The following is a 26,032-nucleotide window of genomic DNA, read 5'->3' as shown; positions in this document are numbered from 1 at the left end:
TAAGAAACTTATATTTAAATAGACTTTTCCACCATCTCTCCAACTACAATCAAAGACTAGGAGACTCCATTAACAAGGTTAATGACTCAAAAGCTCGGTTACTGTGATCATTGTCTGAGACTCATCAAAGTGATCATAGATGGTTATTTCATGTAAGTAATCTCTTTCTTTCTTTCTTTCTTTCAATTAATTTGCAAATTGGTGGCAATTTTATGTGTAATTTTAACCTTAATCTGTCCTTTCTAATAAAATCCTTTCATTACGAATTTCTTTTTCCTTTGAAAAAAAGGGAAATTGTATTAAATAGCTTTTTTTTTTTTTTTAAATTTTAAGTTGAGAACAAATATATGTATAAAATATTAAAACTTTATCAGAAAAAATTGTTATATTTCAAAATTTCAATATAAATTAACAAAATTGAGAAAGTGTATTTGAAACATTAGGCACTAAAATTTTGAAATAGGGTCTCCTATAAACAAAGTTAGTCCTAAAAAATCAATTATTTATGGCCAAACAATTTTTACCATTAATTTGAACAATAAAATTATGTGTATACACATAACAATGCTTTAATTTGAAATTAATTTTTAAATTTTCGGTTTCTCTTTGGTTGACTTAACGAGAACTCCAATAAAATTTTCAGTTTTAAATATAAATATAAATGGTAAGACTCGAACCCGAATATTTTACTTAAAAGTTCAAATACCTTACCAGTTTTACTAATCTCTGGTTTCAATGCTTCTGATATATGAGTGCAGGACTTGTGATATATGTGGGAAGGTATTGGCAGATAAGAGCACAATGCTTGGAACCAAAAAATTGATGCCTAAAAAAATTAGAAAGAGAACTAGACGACGACGTCCCACTTCTACAAGGAAAAATTACCGTGCATATCAATTAATCTTGACATATGTGGTGGCCGAATTTTTTCCAGGGCAAAATAATGAATCTCTATGTGATATTACTTACCTATTAAGAAAGTTATTTTATTAATATCTGTCTAATGTATATTCTTTTCTTTAATGAAGGAAATAGAATCATACTTGATTGAGAAATTCTAAGGATATTATGAATGTCAAAATAAAAAGAAAAGTAGACAAAAAAAGATTTAACAATTTTTTTGTAACTATCAAGATACACCAATAAAGAAGTCTTGACTTGAGTTGGTTTGAAGAGAGCTACATGAATGTCGACAAAAAACGACTTTACATTTTTTCCATAACTATCAAGATTCAAAATACAACAATAAAGAAACCTAGACTCGAGTTGGTTTGACGAGAGCTCATTGAGCTGAAACCTCAGATTAAACCCAACTCTTTCAAATTGAGTCATATCCGAACTAACCAAGTTTGGATTCGACTCAGCACCAAATCTATCATCTGTCAGTCATCTATCTTACTTTAGGGATAGTGTGTAGATAATTCAATAAATCAAAATAAAACTTATAATATGAAATTTACAGAAGGGTTGCACCTGTGACTTTTAGCCAATTCATCTCTTGACAAGGAGTTTGAGGCTTTTCTGAAATGAAGAAATCAGGTGCTTGCATGAGTGTCCATCTATGTAAAGAAGTCTGTTAGAAAAGCTAATCACTAATGCAATATAAGTTCATTCCAACATTTAAATTATACACGCCGTTTTGGCTGTCCATAGCACTAATTGTTACCCAAAACTAAGAATTGTGAACCAATTTCCATCTTAGTCATAAGAGCATTACATTTGACGGGTAGAGCTTCGAGTTACTCTTTTTGTATCCGAACTAGATATAAATGTTTGAGAAGAACTACCATCAACATCAGCATTTCTAAGCCTCTTTCTCTTAGATCGTACAACTTCAGGTTGCTCACTTTGATTTAGCCCATTTGCCTCCTCTAAGGGTTCTTTAGGTGCTTCAAGCTGCCACTGCATGCCACAACTTGGACAAACTACAGCGCCCTGAAACAAATTAAGTTAGTAGATTCGTCATCAAGCAATTCTGTCATAATACACAAGACACAAAGGAATGTGGCAGGACTTTGTACCATTTTCTGAGAAAATTTTTTCTTTAGGCAGTAGTGATGAATCCGAGCCAGGCAACCTTCAGATTGGCACAGTTCTCCCTATCAAATATAATTAAAGTATCAATGGAGTCAGCAAATAATGTTATAGCAACTCAGCTTAAAATATGACTAATGCTTCAGTTATGTCGTAAATTGCAAGAACCAGTCATCAAGAACAACCCAGAAAGTACTTCTATTAATGTTATCAGATAAGCTAAAGGGATATTGTTAGGATCCCAAGTGCAAAGTATGAGACTTGGATATAGCTAACTTTTGAGGTGTAGTTCTCCTAAGGTTCGTATCAGATATCATATAGACTAAATCAAAACAAAAATAAAACTTGTTACTAAACAAACATCAATCTGATTTCGCAAGAAGAGTAGCAAAGAAACAATTGAATACAACCTTCAGCACAGCTTCGTTGCATAATTCACAGGAAGCAATGTCCAGACTGCGGAACCAACTCCGCAAATCAAGGAAAGACCTGACACCAAGTCCTATTTTACCATCATCTATATAATTAAGCCACTTGTCTTGCACTAGATCATCCAAAGTTTTTTCCTTCTGAGACATTGTGAAATTTCTGAATGCAGAGGGGACATGAACACCATTTTGTAACTGGGATCCCATACCAGAAAGAACCTGAAAATAAACCATAAGAATCATAAAGAACTAAGAATGATTTCTCATTTCTTTTTCTAAAGGGCAAGAATTTATTGCTAAATAGAAAAATAAAGTAACACAATAATGTAAACAAGCAATCAACCAGGAATTTCTATTAATTAGAAAAAACCAGAAAATTAGATTAAAGATGAAAATCACAAAAAAAAAAAAAAAATTTGATCCAAAATAATGAAAAAATAACTGAATTCATTTGTGATGCAAGACCAAAGAGATGCATAAAATTGAACTCTACTTCATAAAATCAGGTCTCCTCTTTGTTATCTCCTGAAGCTTTTCTAAGCATTTCCATCCAAATAAACCAAAAATAAAAATAGCAGCACTCCTATACAAGAAAATAATGAACAACCTAAATCTATGTTTGTAGTGTAGCCTTTTTTTAAAATGCCAAATACAGAGTACCGCTCAATGTACAGGGAATTACAGGATTCTGAAACAACTCAATTGCGTCTTGTTGATTAAGTTTGTGTTACGATCCTATTGCAAAGTATGTGACTTGAGTCTCACATTGGAAGTATGAGATTCTAGTGTGGGATTTATATTGACTTTGGACTCTCCACCCTCAAAAACTAGCTTTTGGATGTTGTTCTCCCAAAGTCTGTATCAGTTTAATTATAAACTTAAGGCAATGAGACAATGAAGAAAGATGATTAATGCTCTCCTCTTGCCTTTTAGACATAACACACCATCGTGGTTAAATTAACAACTTCCTTCTCCAACCCCTCAACGCTAATTTATGGAGCTAGACTGAGGTCAATTTCCCTTTATGGCAACATATTCCTCAAAACTAATGTAAGCTAGATAAGTTTCTCATACTAACAGATAAAATGATATGAAACATTAAAAACAATTTATGTTGACCAAAAGTCAATAAAAACTTGGTGAATTAAAGCTAATATCCTGATTATTTTGACTCCTAAGTTTTGATTCGTCATACTTGATATGCTATAATTCACTTAATTTGTTCTTTGAGTTATTCACAAAGAATATATCGACATAGTTGCTGCATCTCATCAATGTTTAAAGCTATAATTCAGTAACAAATTGAAAATAATTAATTTTAATTTTTTTTATTTCCTAGATTATAGTTCCACCTACAGAAACTTGAATTTTCATGAAAATAGATCATGTTTATTATATTTTGACTTGTAAACATATATAGATTAGGAAATAATACTAAACCTGATTTTCTAGTCGTATGTTGAGAGCATCAATGTTGGATATGCTACCTTGAGCCATCACATCTTGGGCAATTGCTTCTATCTGATGATTAGCATCAATTGAATACAAAACGAAAGAGTGTAAAAAAGTCCATTACTGAAAAAAAGGCTTACGCACTGATAGATATTATATGCACTTATTTTTTAAGACAAGAACAAGAGAATAAACATAGCCCAAAGAACAGTCCAAAAATTAAATAATGTAAAGCAAGGTGCTTAATTGTAATAAAAAAATAAAGAGAGATGACTTATAAAATGTTAAAAGCAAACATAAAAAAAATAAAGATAGTTTTCTCAAAAAATGAAACAGAAGAGAGGCACATAAAGAAAAGGGAATAGACTGAATGTTAACCGATGGCATCCTTAGAAAGAAAGTGAAGATAATTTTACAGGTTCTCCTTGACTGGTTTGTTTCACAATAGAAACTTTAAGGGTCTTTTTCATTTGTTAGCTTGCCTTCATATCTAGATTTAGGTTTGCCAAAAACAGAAAATAGATATTAAGAATTTATTAAAGTTTAAGGACCAATCATTCCTGACTTTGACAAGATGATTACTGACATTTAGAACTTCCAAATAATTTCTTTTGCCTGCATACTTCTATTCTCATCATTTCTTTTACCTTTTTCTCCTGGAATTGATGTGGAAAGGTAAATGACCCCATCTTTTCTCACTCTAATGGCCATATTAATCAAGGATCAGTTAGAGATGATGTCATACCTGCTGTAAATGTAGTTAGAGAATGAAGTGAAAGAGATTTACTTCATTTCCCCTTACTGAGTAAACTACACATTAGGAATATTGATTATTAAATTAAGAAGATGATGCTCCCTGACCTTTGAGATCAAGCTTAAAAAATAAAATATAGGAAGACTATAAAACTAGTGCTGCACATATAACTGATATCCAGCATTTGACTAATATTTGGCAAAAAGATGTGCCCTATTAAAGCTACCTGACACAAAAAAGGTCTGGCAGTGAACATAATTTAATTGCAAAGATAAAAGATAACTTCGAAGTTAGAAGATAGAATGTGAAAGCAATAAATAAAAAATAAATCAAAATAGTGTATGCCGTTGCAGTAAAGATAGTTATTGAATTGGCCAGAAATGAGCCCAATGCAACATCCAAAGCAGCAACTAAGCCTCTTGAAATATTTCCGCAACCTAACTGTTGATATGTGCCAAGAATTCCAATTCCTCAATGAAATCATGGCAGGCCGAAGCTAAAATAGAAAACTCAATGGAGTCCAACAAAAGAAGATCACTTTGATACAAAAGAAGAATTTGACTTGATAGTACAGCACAAAACTATAAAGATTGTACTTTTTTATGAAATAGGGAATCATAAGAAAAGTTGGATGAGTCGACCGATAAACAAAAAAATTTGAACGCTATGATACAATTTCTTTTTATATAACAAAAGACTTGGTTATTCAAAATCTTATTCCTATCACTTCTCCAACAAAATACAACATTAGATTCGAATGAAAATTTTTCTAATCAAAACAGTTACTTAGAAGTTTCTTTGAAGAGTGTTTCCTTCTCCGCTCCTTCTATTTTACCGATCAACCAAAGTACATGGTTATCAAGCCAAAGGAGCATTTGTCTTCTCTTAAACCAAATTATTTCACAATAAGTAGAAACAAAAATATTCATAAGCTAAATGGGTAACTTTCTTCTCCTGAGCCAGTTTATAAGTACTCTTTTAGTGAAAAAGCAAGAATAACAGTAAGTTAAATGGGCATCTTTCTTCTCTTTAAACCAATTTATAATCACTCTAGGTAAAATAACAGTAATGAGCTTAAGCCAAGTTGGCCTGTTTCTCATATACAAGAATTCATTATGCATTCAGAGATTCATCAAACTAGTTAGTAAACTGTACAACCATATCCCGTGAACTCCAAACATGAGATGTATAATATGAGTTTTACCAGAAAAGCAATGTTGTGTGCATACAGTTTTAAGTACACAATTAGGTACCCAGATGATGTGTCATCATGTGATTAGGTGTTATTTTATCATTATTCAAAATTACTTAATCACATGATCATATACTATCAATTAATTATGTACTCAAAACTTTCGCATATAGTTTTATTGCTACCAAAATATGGCATTTTCAGTTTTCTGATACTTCTTGTATTTTTAAGTACCCTAATAAGATGAAAAGCATACAATCACAATCCATATTTTTGCAAAACAAGAGAAAACTCTATATTTCCTTGGACTTTATGAAAGCCTTTTTCAAAATGCTTGTCAGAAACTAAACTTATCATCAAAATTTCATCAACTTTATAAAATTTCTAATGCCTACCTTCCAGCAGCCTGGTTCAAATATTTATCATAAATAGCCATGAGCAAATAAACACTACTGAAAGAACAAAATTTATAACTCCACATATACAAAGAATATTTCACTTGGATGTTCATAAAGCTTAGCAAGAGGGAGAACAATAATCATCCAAGCAAATCTTTTATTATTTATTTAAGCCAAGTATTCCTAAAACTAAATTAGGTATCAAAATTCTATCAGTTTAGTTTTGTTGTTAGAAAGTAAAGTCTTTGACAAATGGAAAAGCACCAATGCAAGAGTCAGAATTATTGTATAAATACACAACACATGGTTACAATAACAAGACATGCTCAATTTATATAAGGGTCCCTAGAGGGTTTATTTTGCCAGCAAAAACTTGTATACTGCTGTACAACAAGTGAAACCAAATAAATTGCCAAACATTAATCATAGAAAGCAATAACTCAAGTTCCAATCCAAGTTTAGAGACGAAAAGAAATCAGTTCAACTTATATGTTCTAAAAGCTAACCTCCTAGATGAGGCTACCACATGTTCCATCATGTTTCATGTTTGTTCAATATAAATATATACCTAAAATATATATGCACACTCACAAAAGTGTTCCATCAGAGATATATGTCAAGAATGAATGAAATTAACTAGGACCAAACACTTTGACTACATTACTTCCCATTGTCTAATTATGACAGACTGGAGAATTGCACTAAAGAAAAGAAATAACTTACTTGGAAACCAACATGGGTAAAAGCAATTATTTGCTTCAACGAATAAGAATTGACAACGAGACTTACAATGCCCTTATAGAAAGCGATCTGTGGAATAGAGTATCTTGTTCCAAGCTTGGAATGTTCGTCGGCAACATTGTTAACCACCCCATAAAAAACATGGCCATCATATTGGTTTCTGCACCCACGCAACTCAAACTGACACGATGAAAGCTCCCTATTTATCTTTAGGAGATACTCATTAAACAGTTCCTGGTGAGCACCTTCACGGAAAATTGATTACAAGCTAATCATAAGCTTTTTCAACTACCTTGAGTAGAAGATTTTAGAAGCTAAATCAAAGAGAATGAAAATATAAAACTTAATCAGAAGATGAATGCTCTAGGTTAATTTTCAAACAAATAACCAAGAAATCTCCCTAGGCACTTTCTCGCAAACTAAACAAGTCAAATCTCACCATATTTCTAAAATACCAAAAAAGTTAAAGGAAAAAACCTGGACTCTTGCCGGTAACGGCAGAGAAGATTTCATGGAAGTCGTTTTCCTTAAGAGGGCCGCGAGTGAGCAACGCTTGAATCAGCGATTGGTGCTTCCAGCTTAACGACGGCATGTTGGAATGTCGATTAAGTTATTTCTTCAAACCAAAAAAAAGTTCCAGATTGAGAGAAATGGAGGGAAACTTTGGCTGAAGTGTAAGGCTTTTTCACCTTTACTGGAATTTAGTAAAATCAATCTCAAAGAGGGCAATTAAAATATCTTTTTTTCTTTTTTTTTTTTTCTTTTTACTCTTCCATTCTCGGTCAAATAAGGTCAGATTAAAGGCTTCGGCCATCATAGAGGCCTAATCTGGTCTTATGTGGTTATTTCAAGGCCTTGACCATTGAAGACTACCACGCCCACAGTCACAAGTAGAAGTGTCAAATAGGTTGGTCAGCCTCAAAGGCTCAGCTTGTTATTATAGTAGATTGGGCCTCGGGTCTAGATACAAGGTTTATAGGTTAACCCGTTATTATTTTTATAATTATTTAAAAAATATAAAATTAATTAATAATTATAACATAAAAATTATTTTTTATTTAAATTAATAGACTGGTGTGTTACTATTAAGCTCAGCCTGCTATTGTAACAGACTGGGCCAGTTCGTTATCGTTTTCATAATTATTAAAAAATAATAATTATTATAACATAAAAAATTATTTTTTTATTAATGGGATGGCCCGTTATTGTAAAGCCCAACCCACCTTATATATAAGGTTAGGTCATGGGTCTCACACTTCCCATGGGCGCCCCAACTTGCTATCATCTCTAATCAGAAATATGATTTCTTTTTTAATTACAAGTATAATCTTGCATCTACATGAAATTTGATTATTTATCAAATGTTTTTAAAATCAATCTGATAATTGAACTAACTTTTTTATTAGTTTATGGTTTAATTGATTTGATCAATCGATTTCAATTTAAACAAGTATAAACGAATAAATAATCATAAAATGTTAAATTAACAATTTATAACATTATACAATCACTCCATTAATTAATATGAATATTGAACCTTACAATTCTAGTTTGAGAGATGAGTAAAATTTATTTACGTTTGAGTTAGCTACGATTCTAGATTTTACTTTTTAGCTTTAAGTTTTATTTTTTAAACTTTATATTTTGAATTTCTAATGATTTCAATAAAAATTGTAGAACCGGTTCATGGTTGAACCAAGTGAACCGATAAATTTGATCCAATTTCAACAACATTATATTAATTAAGTGGTTCATGGTTGTCAATAATAATTTATTTTGTCTTGAAATTAAGTGGAATTGATTGATTTTGCTTCTTATTCATGGCTCTGTTAGTACGGGTATATATAGATACAAAGTCAAGTGTTGTGCAAGCAAGGTCAACAATGGTGGTTGCAAAAAGAGTTGTAAAGTCCCATGGTGGTTGCAAAAAGAGCTGTAAAGTCCCATATTGCCCGAGATGCATAGGCAAGGCTATGAAAACAAAGTAGTGATAAATTTTAATGATCAAGACAAACAATATTTTGACATTGAATCACATTATACAAACAGAATCAAACTTGATCCCAATTGAAACTTGTGGCTGATCTATCACTCAAGATTTGTAGCATGTTGAATATGAGGATGTCAAGTCTAATTTACGAGGTGAATGCATTAACTCGTATTACTTAGGAAAGAATTGCGAGGGTTAGTTAACTAGTTTTTAAAATTTTTAAATTGTTCTAGAGACATTTTTATTGAAAAAACTAAAAATAAAAATCATGTTAGACAATATATCGAAAGTAAACAATAAATCACCAATGGGTTAAGTTCTAAAAAAAATTTATTTAGACTCGAGAAAACATTATGAAAAGTTGTTGAAATGTTTAATTATTGGATTATGTATCGACATGACTCATTTCCAACCCCTAGTTTGATCAATTTCTTAACACTTTTTTTAATCAATTTAGTATTAGTGACCATTGCTACTTAACTCATATTTTGAAACATATACTTTACGTTCATTATTTTTTATTTTTGTAAAATATATATTATTTTAAATAATAAAGAATAAAACAAGGTCAAAAGATTTATTCCCATCCAAAGTTTGATGTGTATTTAATCTCTCATCTCGTAAGATTTTAAAAACTCAAACATTTACTTTTTTGTTAAAATATGTTATTATGGTTAAGAGTAAATCATCATATAACAAAAAATTGAAAAAAACTAAAATTTTATTTCATTTTCCCCTCTAGTTTAAAAATTAACAATTTTTTTCCCTCTTCCCACCCAAAGATTGAAAAGTTAAAATTTCACCCAAGGGTTTGCAAGTCTTCTCTAGCCACCTTCTTCGTTGCTACCAATAGTCGATGTTTTTCACCCATCTTCTCATGTCAGCCGCTTGGAAGATATTGTAACATCGTAAAAAAAAACGGATAAAGACACGAAACTCATCGTCTTCACCTATTCTTCAAATATGTTATCCTTGTCCATTCTTTAGATTCGTTGTTCATCAAATCAGCTCCAAACAAAGCTTTCATCATGTAATTCATCTTCTCCCAAAGTCAATTCTCATAATCTTTGATTTGTTGTCTTCATTCTTCAGTCTTTGGCCTTCATTGTCTTCATTCGTCGTTTGCAGAGAAAAAAGAGGAAGTTGCCGGTGTTAGGAATGGAAGAAGAAAAAACCCTAAGGTAAAATAGTAATTTTTTAAACTTTAAGTGAGGAGAGGAATTGTTAGTTTTTAAATTAGAAGGGGAAAGAAGATAATATTTAGGTTTTTTTTTAATTTTTTATAAAATAACAGTTTTACCCTTAATCATAATAGAAAATTTTAACAGAATAGTGGACTTTAGGTTTTTTAAATCTTAAGGGTGAAAGTTTGGACATACACCAAACCTTAGGTGGGAATAAGTCTTTGGACTATAAAACAAATAAAAATACGATGACGACAAAAGCTTTAGGACGTTATGAAATAAATTCGATGCAATTTTGAACGAGACATGTCCCTGACTCTCAAGAGATCAGCCCATCTATCCCATAAAAAGTAGGGTTAAAGTGACAACCTATCAAAGGTTCATCTTAAAAGTGGCTACGCAGAAAACAAAAAATAAAGAAGGAGCACTTGACATGTCTCTTCACTTATGTTTTCATCTTGTAATGAAAAGCTATTAACTTTGACAAAAAGAAACGAAAGATAAGCTAAAGTAGTTGAAAGTGGATTACAAAGGCTACCTTATACTTTTTGAAACATCTTGTAAAGTAAATGCCAGCCACTTTATGTGAAAGATAGTATTAACTTATTTATAAAAGCTTTGTAAAAACAAGGGTATTTAGATTAAAGTTTTGCAGAAATGTTTATTAGGGCAAAGATTTGAGAATCTTTTGACTTGCCTTTTGTCAGATGGATGCACCTGCATGATTTAGCCTCTCTTGCGCTTAATTGCTGATTTTGGTTTTATCGCATGGAAAAGGCCAAAGAATTTATTCCCCACCAAGGTTCGTTGCATTCCCAAATTGGTGTTGATTGATTATTAAAAATTTAAATACTTATCCTAAAATCTTAAACCCTAAACCCTAAACTCTAAATCAGTTAACGTTATTTATTTCTCTTATAGGTTTAAAAAACTAATAGTTTTTTTTTAAGATTAAACTTTAAAATGTTACATTCCTTTTAAAGTTTTTTTCTCTTCTTTCTACCTCTGGTTTTTTACGTCGTCTTTGATCGACTTCTCTCTCTATTCTCTTTTTCAGTGCCATCGTTGACTTCTCTCTCCATCCTCTTTTCTGGTATTGTCTTCATCTAGAGACAACGTTGAAAAATGGGAAGAAGAGGAAAACTGATCAAAGATGACATTAGAAAAGAGAGAAAGAAAAAAAAAAACACTAAAAAAGAAAATATACTATTTTAAAATTTAATTCATAAAAAAATTATTAATTTTTTAAAAACAAAAAAAATAAATATTATTTTATTATTTTTAATAAATTATTAATTAAATAATAATTTTATATTTAAAATTTAATTATTTTTATTAATTTTAATAATATATAGGTGGGTGTTTAACTTTTCATTACACGATGTGTATCAATTTGAAAGTGCGAGGAACCTTTGGTGGGAACAGTGTTTTGGCCAATGGAATATCGCAAAACTAAAAGCGAACACCTTTTCTGCTACAACTCAATAACTTCCCATGATAATCTCGTTGGCACGCTACTGGCCAGGTCTGAATACGTTGGATTATGTTTGATGTTTAGGGCAAGTTTGGCAAAAAGTAAGGGAAGCCACGTGGCCTTGCCTCATAGTGGCCAATGCTGACAAGCCGTCCATAGATTTCCTTCAAGATAAATATAATTAGAGTAAATAGCAGTTTCGCACCCAAGGTTTGGTCAAATGATTGTCACCCTTAGTTAAGATAAATAGCATTTTTCACCCAAAATCAATCTCTAAATGAAAAAAAATAACAACAACGTAAGGACATAATTATAATTTCGCCATCCATTAATTAAAAAAGCAATAGCTGTCAATTAAAAAAATTTAAAAACTTATAAATTAATTTATAAATTTTTTAAACTTTTATATATTTTTAAACTATGATATAATTCAAATAATTATGACATAATATGATAATATTTTATTATTTGTATATATAATATTATTTATATTTTAATTAAAATTATATTGTTAGGATGTGACTCTATGCAATTTTGTTGTATGTCATCATCTCGAATGCGATTGCAACCAAATCGCTCCATCTTAGGTATATGATTGAGATTGCAATTGACTAGTTTGTCAATAGCTTTTGTTGATAGTCATTTTTTAAAATTGTATGTTAATTCTTTTTTTTTTTATAACTATTAATCTTAAAAGTGAGGAACATTAAATAATTTTTTCTAGAAGAAATATTCCTCAGCTTTAATAAATATTAAAAAAGATAATAAAAATAATTTTCGTTTTTTGAATGAATGTAATACGTTAATTAATTTGTTTTATTGCAAAATCTGATGATGGGTGAAAAACTTACGTTTTAAACTTAAAGGCTAGAAAAGATTACTATGAAACACCTTGGGTGGACAAGGATCTTTTATTTTTTTAAATTGATAGGAGAAGTTGAAAGCATCACGTAACGGAGTTACAGGCAAATGATAAAAAAGGGAAGAAATGAGTAGCGATGGGCCCACACTCTGCTTACTGAGTCAGCGGTGTGTACGGTTTTCCCAAACGCCGTTTTGCATGGAAGTTGGCATCAGTTCTTCAGATTCGTTTATTTCTTTATTCTATAATTCTCTCTGAACTGAAAGCTGATTGATTGATTTCTCCATCTCGTTTCCCAGGTGATTTTATAATTTTTCTCTACTCATCGCAATTGGGTTTCATTTTGTTGTTGATTGATTAGTAATATGGGGCTTTAGAATTTTGTTTGAATTGCTTGTGTATCTTGTTGTTCATCGTTGTTTCTCATTTACAGCTATCTTCTGGACTTCAAATTTTATGCAGCTATACCTTATTCAACTGGGTTTCTTATTTAACAATAAGAAACAATAGAATTCTGCTTTATGGAATGGGTTTTCAGATTCATTTCTTGTTTTTATTATGGTTTTTGCTGATGAATTATAAATTATTTGTTTGCTTTCTGCGAATTTGAAATTATCCCTAGAGGTTCCGTTCCTTTTTTTCCTCTTATTTTATTGTTTGTTTATTTAGCTTCCTCTTCAATGAAAAATTGATGTTTTGTGGACATGATTTTGATTATCCTTAAACAGCATCTCATTGGGTGAGTAAAGTCTTACAGTTATGAGCTTTGAGCTATATAATTTTAGGTCAGTTCTTTTTTAGAAATCAGTGTGTCGGATGCTTCAGGACATGGGACCAATGTCCGTTGCCGCATTCAACAACTATTCAAGAAAAAGTTGTGGTGGATAGGCCATGATTTGCTTAATGCTTAATGCCTCCAATATGCCCAACATCTTGATGGTGCCAAAAAGATTTCTAATGGACTTTCACAACTTGCAAGCAGGACAACATTTTAGAAACCATGGTTCTGGTAGAAACCTAGTAACATATGATCATGTATACCCTGTTATGTCCTTTTATACCATGAATGCTAGAAACAGATGTATACATGTGCCTTGTGCCTAGATTTTGAAGGTTTCCTTGTCTGACTGATACCATTGTTCTGTTATGTGACTGGTTGATTTTATTGAATTGTGAATAGATATTTAATTAAGCTCCCTTCTTCTGCCTGATTAATTAATGAAATTGGCTGGTTGATTCCTTTGCCAAAATTGATGTGGAAACTAGGACAGTGTGACCTCACTAGTCAAAATAGTCAGTGTTGCTTCTCAAATACATGTTTTTTTTTTTTTTTTTGAAATTTGAAGTAACTTTGATTTTTTATTTATATTATTTATATAAAAAACTTATTATCATTTATATCTTTCTTTTTAATAAGTGGATGTGGCGATATTTTTTATCTTTCCTGAAGTGAATTGTTTTCAGTACATGATAATTCTATTTTGCATACAGTACTGAGATTCTGAGAAATTAGCATTTAGTTATCTTTTTCTTTTGACATTGATTAATTTCCAGGGAAAGGTTCCTGTTCGCTTCTAAAGTGTGATACCCAACATATAGAGCTGAGAAGATGGGGGCTTCCAGCTCTAAGATAGACGAAGATAAAGCCCTGAAGCTATGTCGCGAAAGGAAGAAGTTTATCAGACAAGCACTTGATGGCAGGTGCTCACTGTTAACTGCTCATATTGCGTATGTTCAGTCGTTGAGGAATACAGGAACTGCTCTAAGGAAGTTTGTTGAACATGATGGTCCAATTGAATCTTCTTTGTACACTTCCACTAATGCAACTCCAGAGCCAGTTGTTTTAACTGAAAAGTCTCTATCCCAGTTCTCATTGTCCTCTCCAACCTTTTTGCAACAGGTAGATGCAACTGAAAACCCTTTTCCATCTCCTTCTCCTCCTAATTCAAGTCAATTTCAGGCAAGTCACATGAAATTTAGCAGTATATCATCCAAAAAGGTTGAAGAAAAACTTCCTTCACCCATTGTTGGAACAGTAACGTCATCAAGCACCCCACAAAATAGCAAACCTCATTACACTGAAAAACAAGAGGTGTCACTATTTAAAGAATCTGCTATCCCACCAAGAACTCCACCATGGGATTACTTTGGACCTCACCATCCGATTGACCTTCAATTTTCTTTTCAAGAAGGGAAGGGGATGAACCAAGGGTTTGAGAATGTCGATGATTTAAGAAAGCTTAGGGAAGAGGAGGGAATTCATGAGCTGGAAGATGAAGAAGTGAATGCTTCTTTAAGTGAAAGGGAAGAGTCGTTAGATTCAGAGGATGAATTTGACGAACCTTCTGCTGATACTCTAGTTAGACATTTTGAAAATTTTAACCGGCTACATGATCATAATGCACCTAGTGCTTCACCTACTATGCCGTCTGCTGGTAGTATAGCTTCTGAACGAGAGTTAATGAACGGGGAAAAAAGCAACTCTCCCGATTTATCACCAGTGAGAGCCACTTCCTCTAGAACTGTCCTTCCATCTAATACAAAGAATACACTGGTGAAGGAAGATTGTATTGAAAATAAGGTTACCTCTAAGGACTTCCTTTCGAGCATGAAAGATATTGAACATCTCTTTATTAAAGCTTCTGAATCTGGGAAGGAAGTTCCAAGGATGCTTGAAGCAAATAAATTGCATTTCCGTCCAATATTTCCAGCAAAAGAAAGTATGCTCATTCTGTTTGAATTACTCAGGGAATATTATATTTTAGTTTCTGTTTTGATTCCATTTTATCTATTAGCCATAATGGTTTATAGAATCTAGGACTAGAATGTTCTCTGTCTTTTTTATTCCCCTACATTTCATCACTCATTTTTCAATTTTAGACCTACTTGGAGGAGTTCATTAACTTGGATGTTTTGAAATGTGAGCATGTATGGTATTGACTGAAATGTTCTCTATTTTTTTAGGGTTCATAAGAAACTAACGCTTTTGCTAATATTTGGGAAGACATAGGAAATTATTGATTTAGATGTTTCTCCTTTTATCTGACTTGGTATATAATTTTAATAAAGAAAAAAATTGCTGTGGTAGGTGGATCAGTGGTGTCTACATTCTTCAAAGCTTGTTTCTCCTGTGGGGAAGAATATAGCGAAGTTCAAGAAGGTAGGCCTCCTTATCTTTGCTCTTGCCAATTACATATTAGAATTAGAAAGAAAGGAAGAGAAAATTATTCTTCTATTGAACCAATTCTGATAGATAAGTTTGGAGCTGAACTAATGTTTAAGAATATTTTTCACTTAGATGCATCTATCATATTAGATTAAAGTTTGATTGTTCTAGTTCTTAGTTTGTGTATATCTGGCTTATGTTCAGAGTTATTGACAACATTATTTGCAGGTTTGGACATGATTGAATTTGATATCTTTGACCGTCCGGTTAAAGATGAAATTTATAAGTTCAGTAATACAATTGACAAGAAATGTCTTCTTACTAAAAGTCTATTTTCTTTTCCTGTAGATGCCAATACTGCATTCATTGACAATCAATTTGGTTTAAACTGAAGATCGTGCTCAATCACTTAAAAAACATTTTCATTTAAATGAATGCCTTGTCTTTTTATATGTTTCTAAATCATTTAAGAAAAGGCAGTGGCTTTTTTCCTTTTTTGTTCTTTATACTATATTTGATTTGACTGGCCTAAAAAGTACATAAAAATCACTTGAAAACAATATAGTGTTTCAGTTGTTTAGAATTTGATCATTCTAGAAAATTCAACACAACAGAAATCTTGTAGAAATTGGGTTCACAGATCACATAGAAAATCCCAGTTTATAATTTAAGGAAAAGGCATCAGATGAACAATGGTAGAAATATGTTAGAGGCGAATACTCTTAAAGCGAAACTATTGAAACTTGATGTCAACTTTAAGTAACTATTGAAACTTGATGTCAACTTTAAGTTTGGTAAAATAATTTAAGAGATGGTACTTGGGATTATTTTGCACACTTGTTTTGTGCTTCACACGAACAGTAGTGCAATGCTCACACACTTCTCTTAGCTTTTTAAAACAACCTGATTCAGTACTCTCTGAGTCCCTATTTTACAGCAGAACACTGAACTATGCACCTATATTTTGCTTTTCGATCAACCATAGTGCTCCATTCATTCACTTGGCCTAAGAACTACCACCTGGCTCACTTGTACAAAAACTCCACAGACTCATTTTTGGCTCTCTTAGCCATGGCTTGAAACGGCAAATTCACTTTATCTATGTAGCAAAGAGAAACAGTTTACTAGCTTTCTTGCTTAAATTTCAATTTTCTTGTTTTTGCATTGGCTGAATACCCAAAACCAGAGAAAATATTTCTCATGGAAATCATTGCATGTCTATCTTGTGATAGTGCCAAAAGTTTAAGCTTATTGGCGGCAAATAATGGTACTTAAAATTTTAAATAACATTCCACCTTGCAATTTATGTGCATTTAATTGATGGGCTTGTCATGCAAAAACATAATTATGGAGAAAGATAAAATCGCAAGCTCTCAAACACAAAGCGAACATGTAACAGATTGAACACATGACCTTTTGGATGAATTGGATCTGATAACATGTTAAAAAACTACTAAACCCAGAAGGTTTGATCTTAGAGGTTAGGATCCAACACATCTTTCATCTTTCTTGTTGCTTTTCTACTTTAGTCACTAAAACATTTCTTTTAACTGCTATCTTAGAGCCGGCTCAAAATTCCGTAAAGTACTTAACATGGCATAGGACGGAATCATCTCGATCATCTTCATCCAGGACTCCTCTGCATTCGAATTCAGGCAACAAGGTTGAGGACCTTACCTGTAGTGTTTTTGACAGTATTCACATGATCTCGAGCAGTCATGCCTCAACCTTGGATAGACTATATGCATGGGAGGGGAAGCTTTATGATGAAGTAAAGGTATTATCAGTATCTCTAATAGTTTTAGTTTTTTATTCTGGAACTTCCTAGTTCAAGCAGCTAAATTCTAAGTTTTATATTATATAAAAACCATAAAATTATTTGGAATTATGGGTAACAGAGATATGTATCTTGTCAGTTGAAATCATAGTAATGGAAAATGTTTAGTCAAATATTGGAGGAAGTTACGCCATTATTTTAGGCTGTAAATTAAATTTTTGACTGAATTGTTTTTAAAATACAACATAAATAACAAATTCACTTTGACATTTTTTGAACAATACATGCCTTCAAAATCTGAAACTGATATTCTTTTTCTAATAAAAATATACTCCTGCTATTTCATGCTATCCTATCCAAGCACAAGAAATATATTGGTTATGGAATTCTCAACAGATGACATAATTGAATGTTGCCCTTGTAAATACTTAACTTTCTAAATTCTCTAAAATCCAGGCTGGTGAGATGGTCAGAAGAGTGTATGATGCAAAGCGTAAAATGTTAAGAGAACAGGAATCAAATGGAGAAAGTACTACCAGAATTGATAAAACCCGAGCTGTTGTCAAAGATCTACACTCCAGAATCAGAGTTGCAATTAACAGGATTGAGTCAATATCAAAGAGGATTGAAGAACTGCGAGACACAGAGCTACAACCGCAACTTGAGGAACTCATTGAAGGGTATGTCTTTGATATAATTATTTTCTTATTTGATGTCATATAGCTTCAGTTTGGAGCTATGTATTATGGATACTAATAGGTGTGTATGCTTCTTGTTGCACTTATTCTCAAGCAACATTGTATGTTTGTAAGTCCACAAACTTATTATATAATGGTTTGAATTTCTTCCTTTTAGATGAGTTAAATGGGATTGGTTTGCAGAGACTGAAGTTTTGCCTATATATTTTGCAGTCTATTGGTCATACTTCAAAAGTCCTGATTTTTTTGTTTACACATTTCTCACAGATTTTTTGTCAGACTTTAAAAGGCCTGATCAGTCATTCTATATATTTTTGCTTACTTGAATGCTATTTTAGGTGGCTTTCCAAGTAGTAAAAGTAGGTTTTCCTGAATAAAATTGCAGAAAAGGCAGTACCCCTGATAAACCATATGAAAATAGTCTGACACTAATACTTATTTAAAAAAAAAGGATATGTGCCTGGTAACGTCTTTTTGTCTATATGATACTAAAACTTTGTGATGTGTGAACGGACTTCCTTCGATGATTTGCTTGTATAGAAGGTTTATTGCTTTTTCATCATTTTTTACAGAGGTTATTAAAATAGTATAAATTTATATTATCATGCATGTTCAGTGGTGGTAGTTTATTTCTCAGGGCTGAGCAAACATGGCATAAATATACAATTACTAGAGTATTGTATAACAATATCAGTTGCTTTCTCTGAACATAAATGGACGAGCTCTTGTGCATGCATGAACACACCATATGAGTGGCTTTCTATTTTCAAAAATAGAGCAGAATCCAAACTGGTGTTTGAAATTTAATTCAATGTATTTTTATGTTTGTAGCTGTCTAATCTATATGTATGTATCTATCTATAAGGAATCTTGTAAAGTGGATCTTTTTATTTTATTATATCTAACATAAATTCATTGATTTAGTACTATAACTTGGGTGCTGCTTCTTACAAATTTCAAGGTAAATGTATCAACCTCTCTTGAGGATTAGGCTTATAATAGGGTAGCCACTTGGGTTTTAAAATAGGTAGAGACCTTTTCTACATTCTACAGAGGAGGGTTTTGATAAATTTCTTGAAACTCTATGGGTGGTCTGTAATGATTTTCAAACCTTGAGGGACCTGTACTAGACCAAACTTCAGGAGCTCAATGAAATATTCCTTTGTCTTCATTGAGCTGGAATTGTCTTGATCATAAGGGACACGTCCCACTAGCCAACACTTCTGCTGAATTTTTATTCTAGGTTCATTGTGTTGCAGATAAGGTTTATTATAAAATTTATCATTTTGGTCCTCAAAATTTAATCCTTAACTTACATTAAAGCGTCTATTAATTCAAAAATTTTCTATTAAATAAAAGTTTTAAAAAGTGTCACTTTATTTTTGTTTTTATTCAAATGCAAATGTCTTAGAAGAAGTGTTTTAAAGTAAAAAAAATAATAAATAATCTGAAATGTCTTAATGATCAATGTTAAGTTGAATACAGACTCTAGATACAATGAGCATCTTTTAGGATTTTTCCCCTTACTATAATTTTTGTTTGTGCATGTGCAATTGCCAGACTCAACTTTTCTCTTTTTTTTTTTAATCATTTATTCCAGGTTAAGTCGAATGTGGGAAGTAATGTATGAGTGTCACAGTCTTCAGTTTCATATTATCTCATTAGCTTACAACAATGGTGATAGCAAAATCTACATACAGTCAGATTCACATCGGCAGATTACCACTCATTTAGAAAGTGAACTAAACTCTCTGTCTTTGAGTTTTACAAGGTGGATTGATGCTCAGAAATCTTATCTCCAGGCCATAAGGGACTGGCTTTACAAATGTGTCTATCTTCCTCAGAAGTATTCCAGGAGAAAAAAACTAGTAGCAGCCCCCCCTTTGCATATGGTTGGCCCTCCTATATATGCCACTTGTGATGGTTGGTTGGAAAAACTGAATGAATTGCGTCCCGAGCGTGTCAGTGATTCTATAAAGAATTTAGTGGCAGAAACAATTTGCTTCCTGCCACATCAAGAAAAGAATAAAGGGAAGAGTGCCACCCTTCCTTCAACATCCGGGAATGCTGATAATGACAGTGATCCTGCAATTAATATAATGACAGATGAAGCTTCAGAGGAATGGATTTCAGGTTTTGACCGGTTTAGATCAAGCCTGGTGGGATTTATCGGTCAGCTGAACAATTTTGCTAAGGATTCTGTAGTTAAGTATACAGAGCTTATGCAAGCAATCAAAGATGCTAAGAATAATTACACTGAGATGATTTACCGAGACTCTAAGAGCAATGCTGATCAGGTACACAATAATGGTCAATTAGCATCATAATCTTCTTAAACTTGGAATTCATGAATGAAGTTGCAAATGGGGAGAAGGAAGAATTACAAATAGTGGGAAAGTTTCATTTCTATAGCTTAAAGGCAGAAGCATAGAATAAAGAAAGGTAGAAGATAATTAGGAATAAGATGGGTTGTATAAATTCAGCATAGAATGTAACATAAATTTCCACTACTAATCTCAGTTTTCATAGTGTCCTTGTATAGTCATAGTATAGTGCTTTGAAAATGTACTTTTTTTGGTCAAATATTTGTTTTTCTTAAAGTAATGTAATTTGTGACAAATAAACTGTTTTTGATCTCTTTGATGTCACATTGTTTTATTAGTGCAAGTTGTTTTAGTTGAAGAGCCATATTAGGAGAATTAAGATCCTAATGGATGATATGCATTAAAAGATCAATGTGAAAATAAATTGAATGGTGTCTGGCATTGACCAAGCAATAAACGATGTCGTTATTGCTCCTAATTTGTTTTAACAAAATGTTGCTTTTCTCTGCTTTCCTTTCAATTCTTTTAACCTCCTTTCCGCATATCAGTTTATATCAATACCCCCTCTCCAAATGCTCAAGGAAGAATGTGGGAAACTTGAGCTAAACTTATCTGCAAACTCCTAGGTAGCTATAATGATTGGTTCTCCTTGTCAATGCACCACTAGTTTAATTGCAGGGGCATTCCTCTACTCTCTTAACCAACTTTTGATCTATGATGACTTGTGGAGTGAGTGTTGGTGACTAGATGTGATGAGGGAGTAGCAAAAGCCTGTATATTGCCGTGGGCAGGTCTGAGGAGAGAAACATGGAACCTAGTCAAGAATTTTGGTGTTTGCTTGAAGTTCGTAGGCTACCTTCCCTATGACATCTTGAACCTAGAAGGGCTTAAAGTACTCGGGTTGTAACTTTTGATTTCCTTGGTGCATAGTTACTTGCCTCTAAGGTTAAATTTCCAAGGCAAGAAATAGAGACCAAACTGAGCAACAAAGCAAGAAAAAAGGTTTTACAACTAGAAGTAGCATTCGTAATACCTTGGGCTTGAAATTTTTTTGCTAGATAAATTTGGTTCAAGGATTACCATGGCTTCTTCAACAATTATGTTTGCAGCTTACAGGAAGGCATCCTCTTCAATCTCAAATGTCAGACTTATCACAATCTTAGTTTGATTCATGTAATTGCTAGTTTCTAGAATGTTTATTAGTCAAATGTAATGTGCCTTACTAATTTAATTTGATCATGTTAACAAATTCACATGTTGGTATCCACAAGAAAGGCAAATGGTTGTGTTGTATAGATGTTTTTGTTGGTGGACAGATGATATTGGGGTGCAAATGGCTTTGTGTGTGTGTGTATATATATATATATATATATTGTTAAGTAAGTACATATAAATAAAGAAAAGGAAGGAGGCTACCAAAGTTCAAACACACTAAGCATCTTTAAGCCACAAAAGGCAAAGATAATAAGGAACTAACGCAAAGCAAATCGAACCATAGAACGATTCTTTAGGATTCGACAAACTAAGAAGAGGGAAAAAGAATGCTACTCTCTTTAAAAGCTATCAAAAGCAAGCCAAAGATAGAGAATGATGTCAATGATTGGAATTTTGTTGCACAAATTGAAGAAGTTGTTGACTAAATGAACAACTTAGTTTCCAACATCAATGAAGTAGTTTAATATACTGAAACTTGCTTGTGAAGTTTGTCTTGTCATGGCCATGTTAAAATTCTCATTATTTAGTAATACAAATCAAATGTCAGGGTTCAGTTCAATTCAATACATTCAAATTTATATTGTAGGCACATGAATTCCCAATTAAACCCTTATGAAGGTCATTATTTTGAATAAAAAACAAGGGTAAATTTGTAATTTAAATCCACTTCAATAAATTTGATGGTAATTCAACTCATGTTATTGTCATCTAAACTTCAAATGTCAACTACAATATTTTAATCTTTTTCCTTTTTTTTTTTTTTTGCCAAAATTTAAGAGAATTTATTAACATAGTATGACTAAAGATGATAATTTGTCATTTTTTAAATTTGAGGGTGACAATTTGTCATTTATACAAAATAAATAAATGAAAACAGTCGTTTTCCTAAAATAAAAATTCATTATGAAACCAATGGAAAAATCTTTCTTTGAATAAAGGGCAAATGTTTATTAACCAAGTTTTAGTTTAACCCTAAAAATATATTTGTAGTAGTTGAAACTTTCAAATACTTACTTATGACCTAACTGCTGTTAAATTTTTCTGTTAGAAATAAGAATAAAATCGTTCTTTTATTATTAATATTAAAAAGATATAAAATTCATTATATTTTCCTCCACATATTTTAAAAACTAACAATTTCACTCTCGTTTAAAGTTTTTAAACTTTAAAAAGTAACATTTTCTCTCTAAAGTTAAGGTTTTCATCTTTTTCAAACTATAGTTACCCCCATAACTTTTAAAAATAACAGTTTCATCTCTACTCTTGAACTTCAGTTTCTGACATCCCTTCCGACCTTCTCCTTTGCCTGAGCTGATAGGAAAATGTGATGCAACAAAGAAATGTCTCTTCATCCATACTACCAAAGCGAACCAAACATTTATAAAGCTTGGACTCGAAAATATTAAACTTTCACATTTAAGCTTGTTTTAGATTCGTTCGAATCAAATTTGAATTCGAACTTGAACAAACTCGATTTAAATCTAATCCTGGACATCACAATGTTAAAATTCTTATTATTTTTGCAATACAAATCAAATGTAAGAGAGTAGAGATTCAAATCTATTCAATACATTTAAATTTATATTACATGCACATGAATTCTCAACTAAACCCTCATTAAGTTCACTATTTTGAATTAAAAAACAAGGGTAAATTTGTAATTTAAATCTACTTCTATCAATCTATGGTTCTGGTTTTCTGTCATTTTAATCCTTCAATAGGCATTTGATGTTAATTAAACCCATGTCCCTTATTAGTATAACATCACACAAAGATGACAATTTGTCATTTTTTAAATTTAAGGGTCACAATTAATATAAATTTTTTTAGAATCGAGAATTCCATTTATATTTATTAGACTATTAGATTTATGATACAACGATCAAATGTATAATTATTATATCAAATAAAATAAAATTTTATAAATACGATAAAAAATAATTAATCTTTTAGACAAATGGCAAATAAAAAATAATCGTTCTCCTTAAATGTAAATCAAAACAAAGCCCATGGAAAAATCTTTCGTCAAAGAAAAAACATAAATTCCATAAGAAAAATCATCTCATGAGATGCATTCGTAAATTCAAGTTTCCTGCCAAATGATAACCGTCTTTGAAGGGCATTGAAATTTTCGACTGCAAGTTTCTTTGTCATTTGGTTAGGATTATTTTTAAGTTTGCCACCTAACTCTTCAAAATTCACAACTACTCCAAATTTAAATTTGCCCCAACACTCCATTTCAATTTTTACGTATAACGTTTATACACAAACAATGACATATCATCGTATAATTAAATAAATATAAATTAAAAATAAAATAATATATATTCATATATTAATTAATACATCATTATTTATATATAAAATTATACATAAAAATCATACGTATAATATTATTATTCGATTTTATGACCCAATTACAAAGTCAGCTCACAAAAGTGTATGGCCGGACTGGCAAGCAATGAATGAATATTCCATATTGATTCTTTCTTATAAGTATACATTTAGAAGTGGTTAATGTACATTTAATTAAGGGAATTTAGAAGGCATTCAAGAAAATTTAACCTTTAATTAATTAATATATAAAAGATTTAACTTTTTCAAATACCTTTTAAAAATTGTATCTTTTTTTTTCTAATGACAATTTGGTCCTGTAAGTATTTAAATTCTTTAATGAATTATTGTTAAAGTTGAAGAAAAAGTTATAGCTTAATTTAGAAATATAAAAATGTCTGCGTATGAATTACAACATTGATGGTTATAATAAGGTTGTGATGTATTTGTGACAGTGAAAATGAACATGCTTATCCCAATAAATAAAATGGCCCAAAACTCCCACCTAAGGTTTGACATATTTCTAAATTCTCAACCACAAAGATTTCAAAAATTTAAATAATTAATCTTATATTTATATTCGGGTTAAGGGTAAAATCATCATTTAATAAAAAATTTAAAAACTAAAATTTTATTTTATTTTTCTCTTTTGTTTAAAAAACTAACTATTTTCTCTTATCCAAAAGTTTGAAAAGTTAACTTTTCCCCCTAAGGTTTTTTTTCTTCTTTCTTCAGTAATTGGAATTAGGCCGGTTGATTTCGTCTTTCCACCTATGCATTCATTGATTCTCTCGCTCTCTCTTCATATTCAATTACATTTCATCGAAATCAACTGAAGAAGAGCGATGCTCTAATTCAGACATCTCACTCCCAATTCGTGTATGCTTCTGTCGAAATTGATTGAAGTCAAAACCAAAGAGGAGACAAATGTGTCACTCAAGAATAAGAAGATGTCAATTTTTGGTTAGATGAAGATGAATCGTTTTTTTTCGGTCCAAGAGATAAAGACCACCTTTGTCTCTTCGTTATCGTCTTCATCTGATGAAAATAGTTGCCAATCTTCACACTCAATGGGAGAATAAGAGATCTAGGAAGGCCAGCCACAAGCCAAAAGGGAGATGGTCACCGAAGAAAGCTAAAAAAATCCTAAGGGAGAAATGAACATTTTTCAAACTTTGAGTAGAGGGAAATTGTTATCTTGTTAAACTAAAAAGATAAAATGTAATAAAATTTTAGTTTTTTAATATTTTTAATTAAATAACATTTTTACCTTTAACTGAAAATTTTAATAAAGACATGAATATTTAAGTTTTTGAAATCTTACAGATAAGAGTTTAGAAATACACTAAACCCTAGGCGGGAATAATAAGTCTTTTGGCCAATCCTTTTCATATACGAATTTGTCCACCCGCATGCATGGTTGAATTTTCTTACCATCGGACGTCACTCAATCGAATAGCATCCTCTCTTACTAAATTAATGTGCATTATATTTAGAATTTAATCAACCAATTGGTAAGCCATGTATATGTAAATGGCGAAGACTTTTTCAATACACCTTTCCCACAGTTGAACCATCAATATTGCTTGTTAATTGATTCAACTTATTAGTTAATAAGATAAGGCTAATCATTATCATAATTAATGAAAAATAAATTAGATTTTACCAACAGTTTGTGCCAATTGCCAAATGAAAATCAAATGGATTAATTAGTATATTAAAACAAGTTTGCTTGACTACTTCTACTTCTCGCCGGTACTCCATTTCCACTTCTAGATGGCCAAAAGACTTGTTCCCACCCAAGGTTTTGTTCAAAATTAAGCCCACATCCACAGGGTTTCAAAAACTCAAATATCACCTATCATGAAAATTTTGTTAAAACTTGTCCTTAACATAAGGGCAAAATCATCATTAACTAATATTTTAAAAAATTAAAAATTTATCATATTTTTTTCTGAGGTTTAAAAATCTAACAATTTTCTCTACTCAAAGTTTGAAAAATGATTATT

At 31.5% G+C, this 26,032-nt stretch overlaps 2 protein-coding genes across 4 annotated transcripts; one reads left to right on the top strand and one right to left on the bottom strand.

The window, feature by feature from the left end:
* Window positions 1-1,127: 1,127 nt before the first annotated feature.
* On the bottom strand, window positions 1,128-7,740 carry LOC123197305. 3 transcript variants are annotated; one of them, XM_044611537.1, is made up of 7 exons: window positions 7,477-7,740; window positions 6,982-7,244; window positions 3,903-3,983; window positions 2,445-2,681; window positions 2,022-2,099; window positions 1,718-1,935; window positions 1,128-1,559 (listed from the first exon to the last, which is right to left on the bottom strand). In XM_044611537.1, exons 1-7 carry the CDS (start codon window positions 7,589-7,591, stop codon window positions 1,457-1,459), a joined length of 1,095 nt encoding a protein of 364 aa, XP_044467472.1. In that variant the 5' UTR covers window positions 7,592-7,740; the 3' UTR covers window positions 1,128-1,456. The 3 variants fall into 3 exon arrangements, with proteins under 3 accessions (XP_044467472.1, XP_044467481.1, XP_044467489.1); XM_044611546.1 differs by having other exon boundaries at window positions 1,128-1,521; window positions 7,477-7,739; XM_044611554.1 differs by having other exon boundaries at window positions 7,048-7,244; window positions 7,477-7,736.
* A 4,912-nt stretch (window positions 7,741-12,652) lies between these two features.
* LOC123208781 (protein ALTERED PHOSPHATE STARVATION RESPONSE 1-like) lies at window positions 12,653-20,838 on the top strand. The gene is made up of 6 exons (XM_044626308.1): window positions 12,653-12,808; window positions 14,064-15,229; window positions 15,598-15,669; window positions 17,238-17,452; window positions 17,909-18,132; window positions 19,751-20,838. The coding sequence occupies exons 2-6, from the start codon at window positions 14,119-14,121 to the stop codon at window positions 20,475-20,477; spliced, it is 2,349 nt and encodes a 782-aa protein (XP_044482243.1). The 5' UTR covers window positions 12,653-12,808; window positions 14,064-14,118; the 3' UTR covers window positions 20,478-20,838.
* Window positions 20,839-26,032: the final 5,194 nt, after the last annotated feature.

The sequence above is a fragment of the Mangifera indica genome, chromosome 2, assembly GCF_011075055.1.
Source record: "Mangifera indica cultivar Alphonso chromosome 2, CATAS_Mindica_2.1, whole genome shotgun sequence".
Lineage (NCBI taxonomy): Eukaryota > Viridiplantae > Streptophyta > Magnoliopsida > Sapindales > Anacardiaceae > Mangifera > Mangifera indica.
This window is presented reverse-complemented; position numbering and strand designations above follow the sequence as displayed.

Bases quoted from the DNA above. Each gene is read 5' to 3' on its own strand.
- LOC123197305 (XM_044611537.1), bottom strand. From the start codon at position 7,591: ATGCCGTCGTTAAGCTGGAAGCACCAATCGCTGATTCAAGCGTTGCTC. The intron at 2,682-3,902 runs GTTTAGTATTAT...GTTTATTTTCAG, and splicing joins ACATACGACTAGAAAATCAG to GTTCTTTCTGGTATGGGATC. The intron at 1,560-1,717 runs GTAATGCTCTTA...TTCTTTACATAG, and splicing joins CGAAGCTCTACCCGTCAAAT to ATGGACACTCATGCAAGCAC.
- LOC123208781 (XM_044626308.1), top strand. From the start codon at position 14,119: ATGGGGGCTTCCAGCTCTAAGATAGACGAAGATAAAGCCCTGAAGCTA. The intron at 17,453-17,908 runs GTATTATCAGTA...TCTAAAATCCAG, and splicing joins AGCTTTATGATGAAGTAAAG to GCTGGTGAGATGGTCAGAAG. The intron at 18,133-19,750 runs GTATGTCTTTGA...CATTTATTCCAG, and splicing joins CTTGAGGAACTCATTGAAGG to GTTAAGTCGAATGTGGGAAG.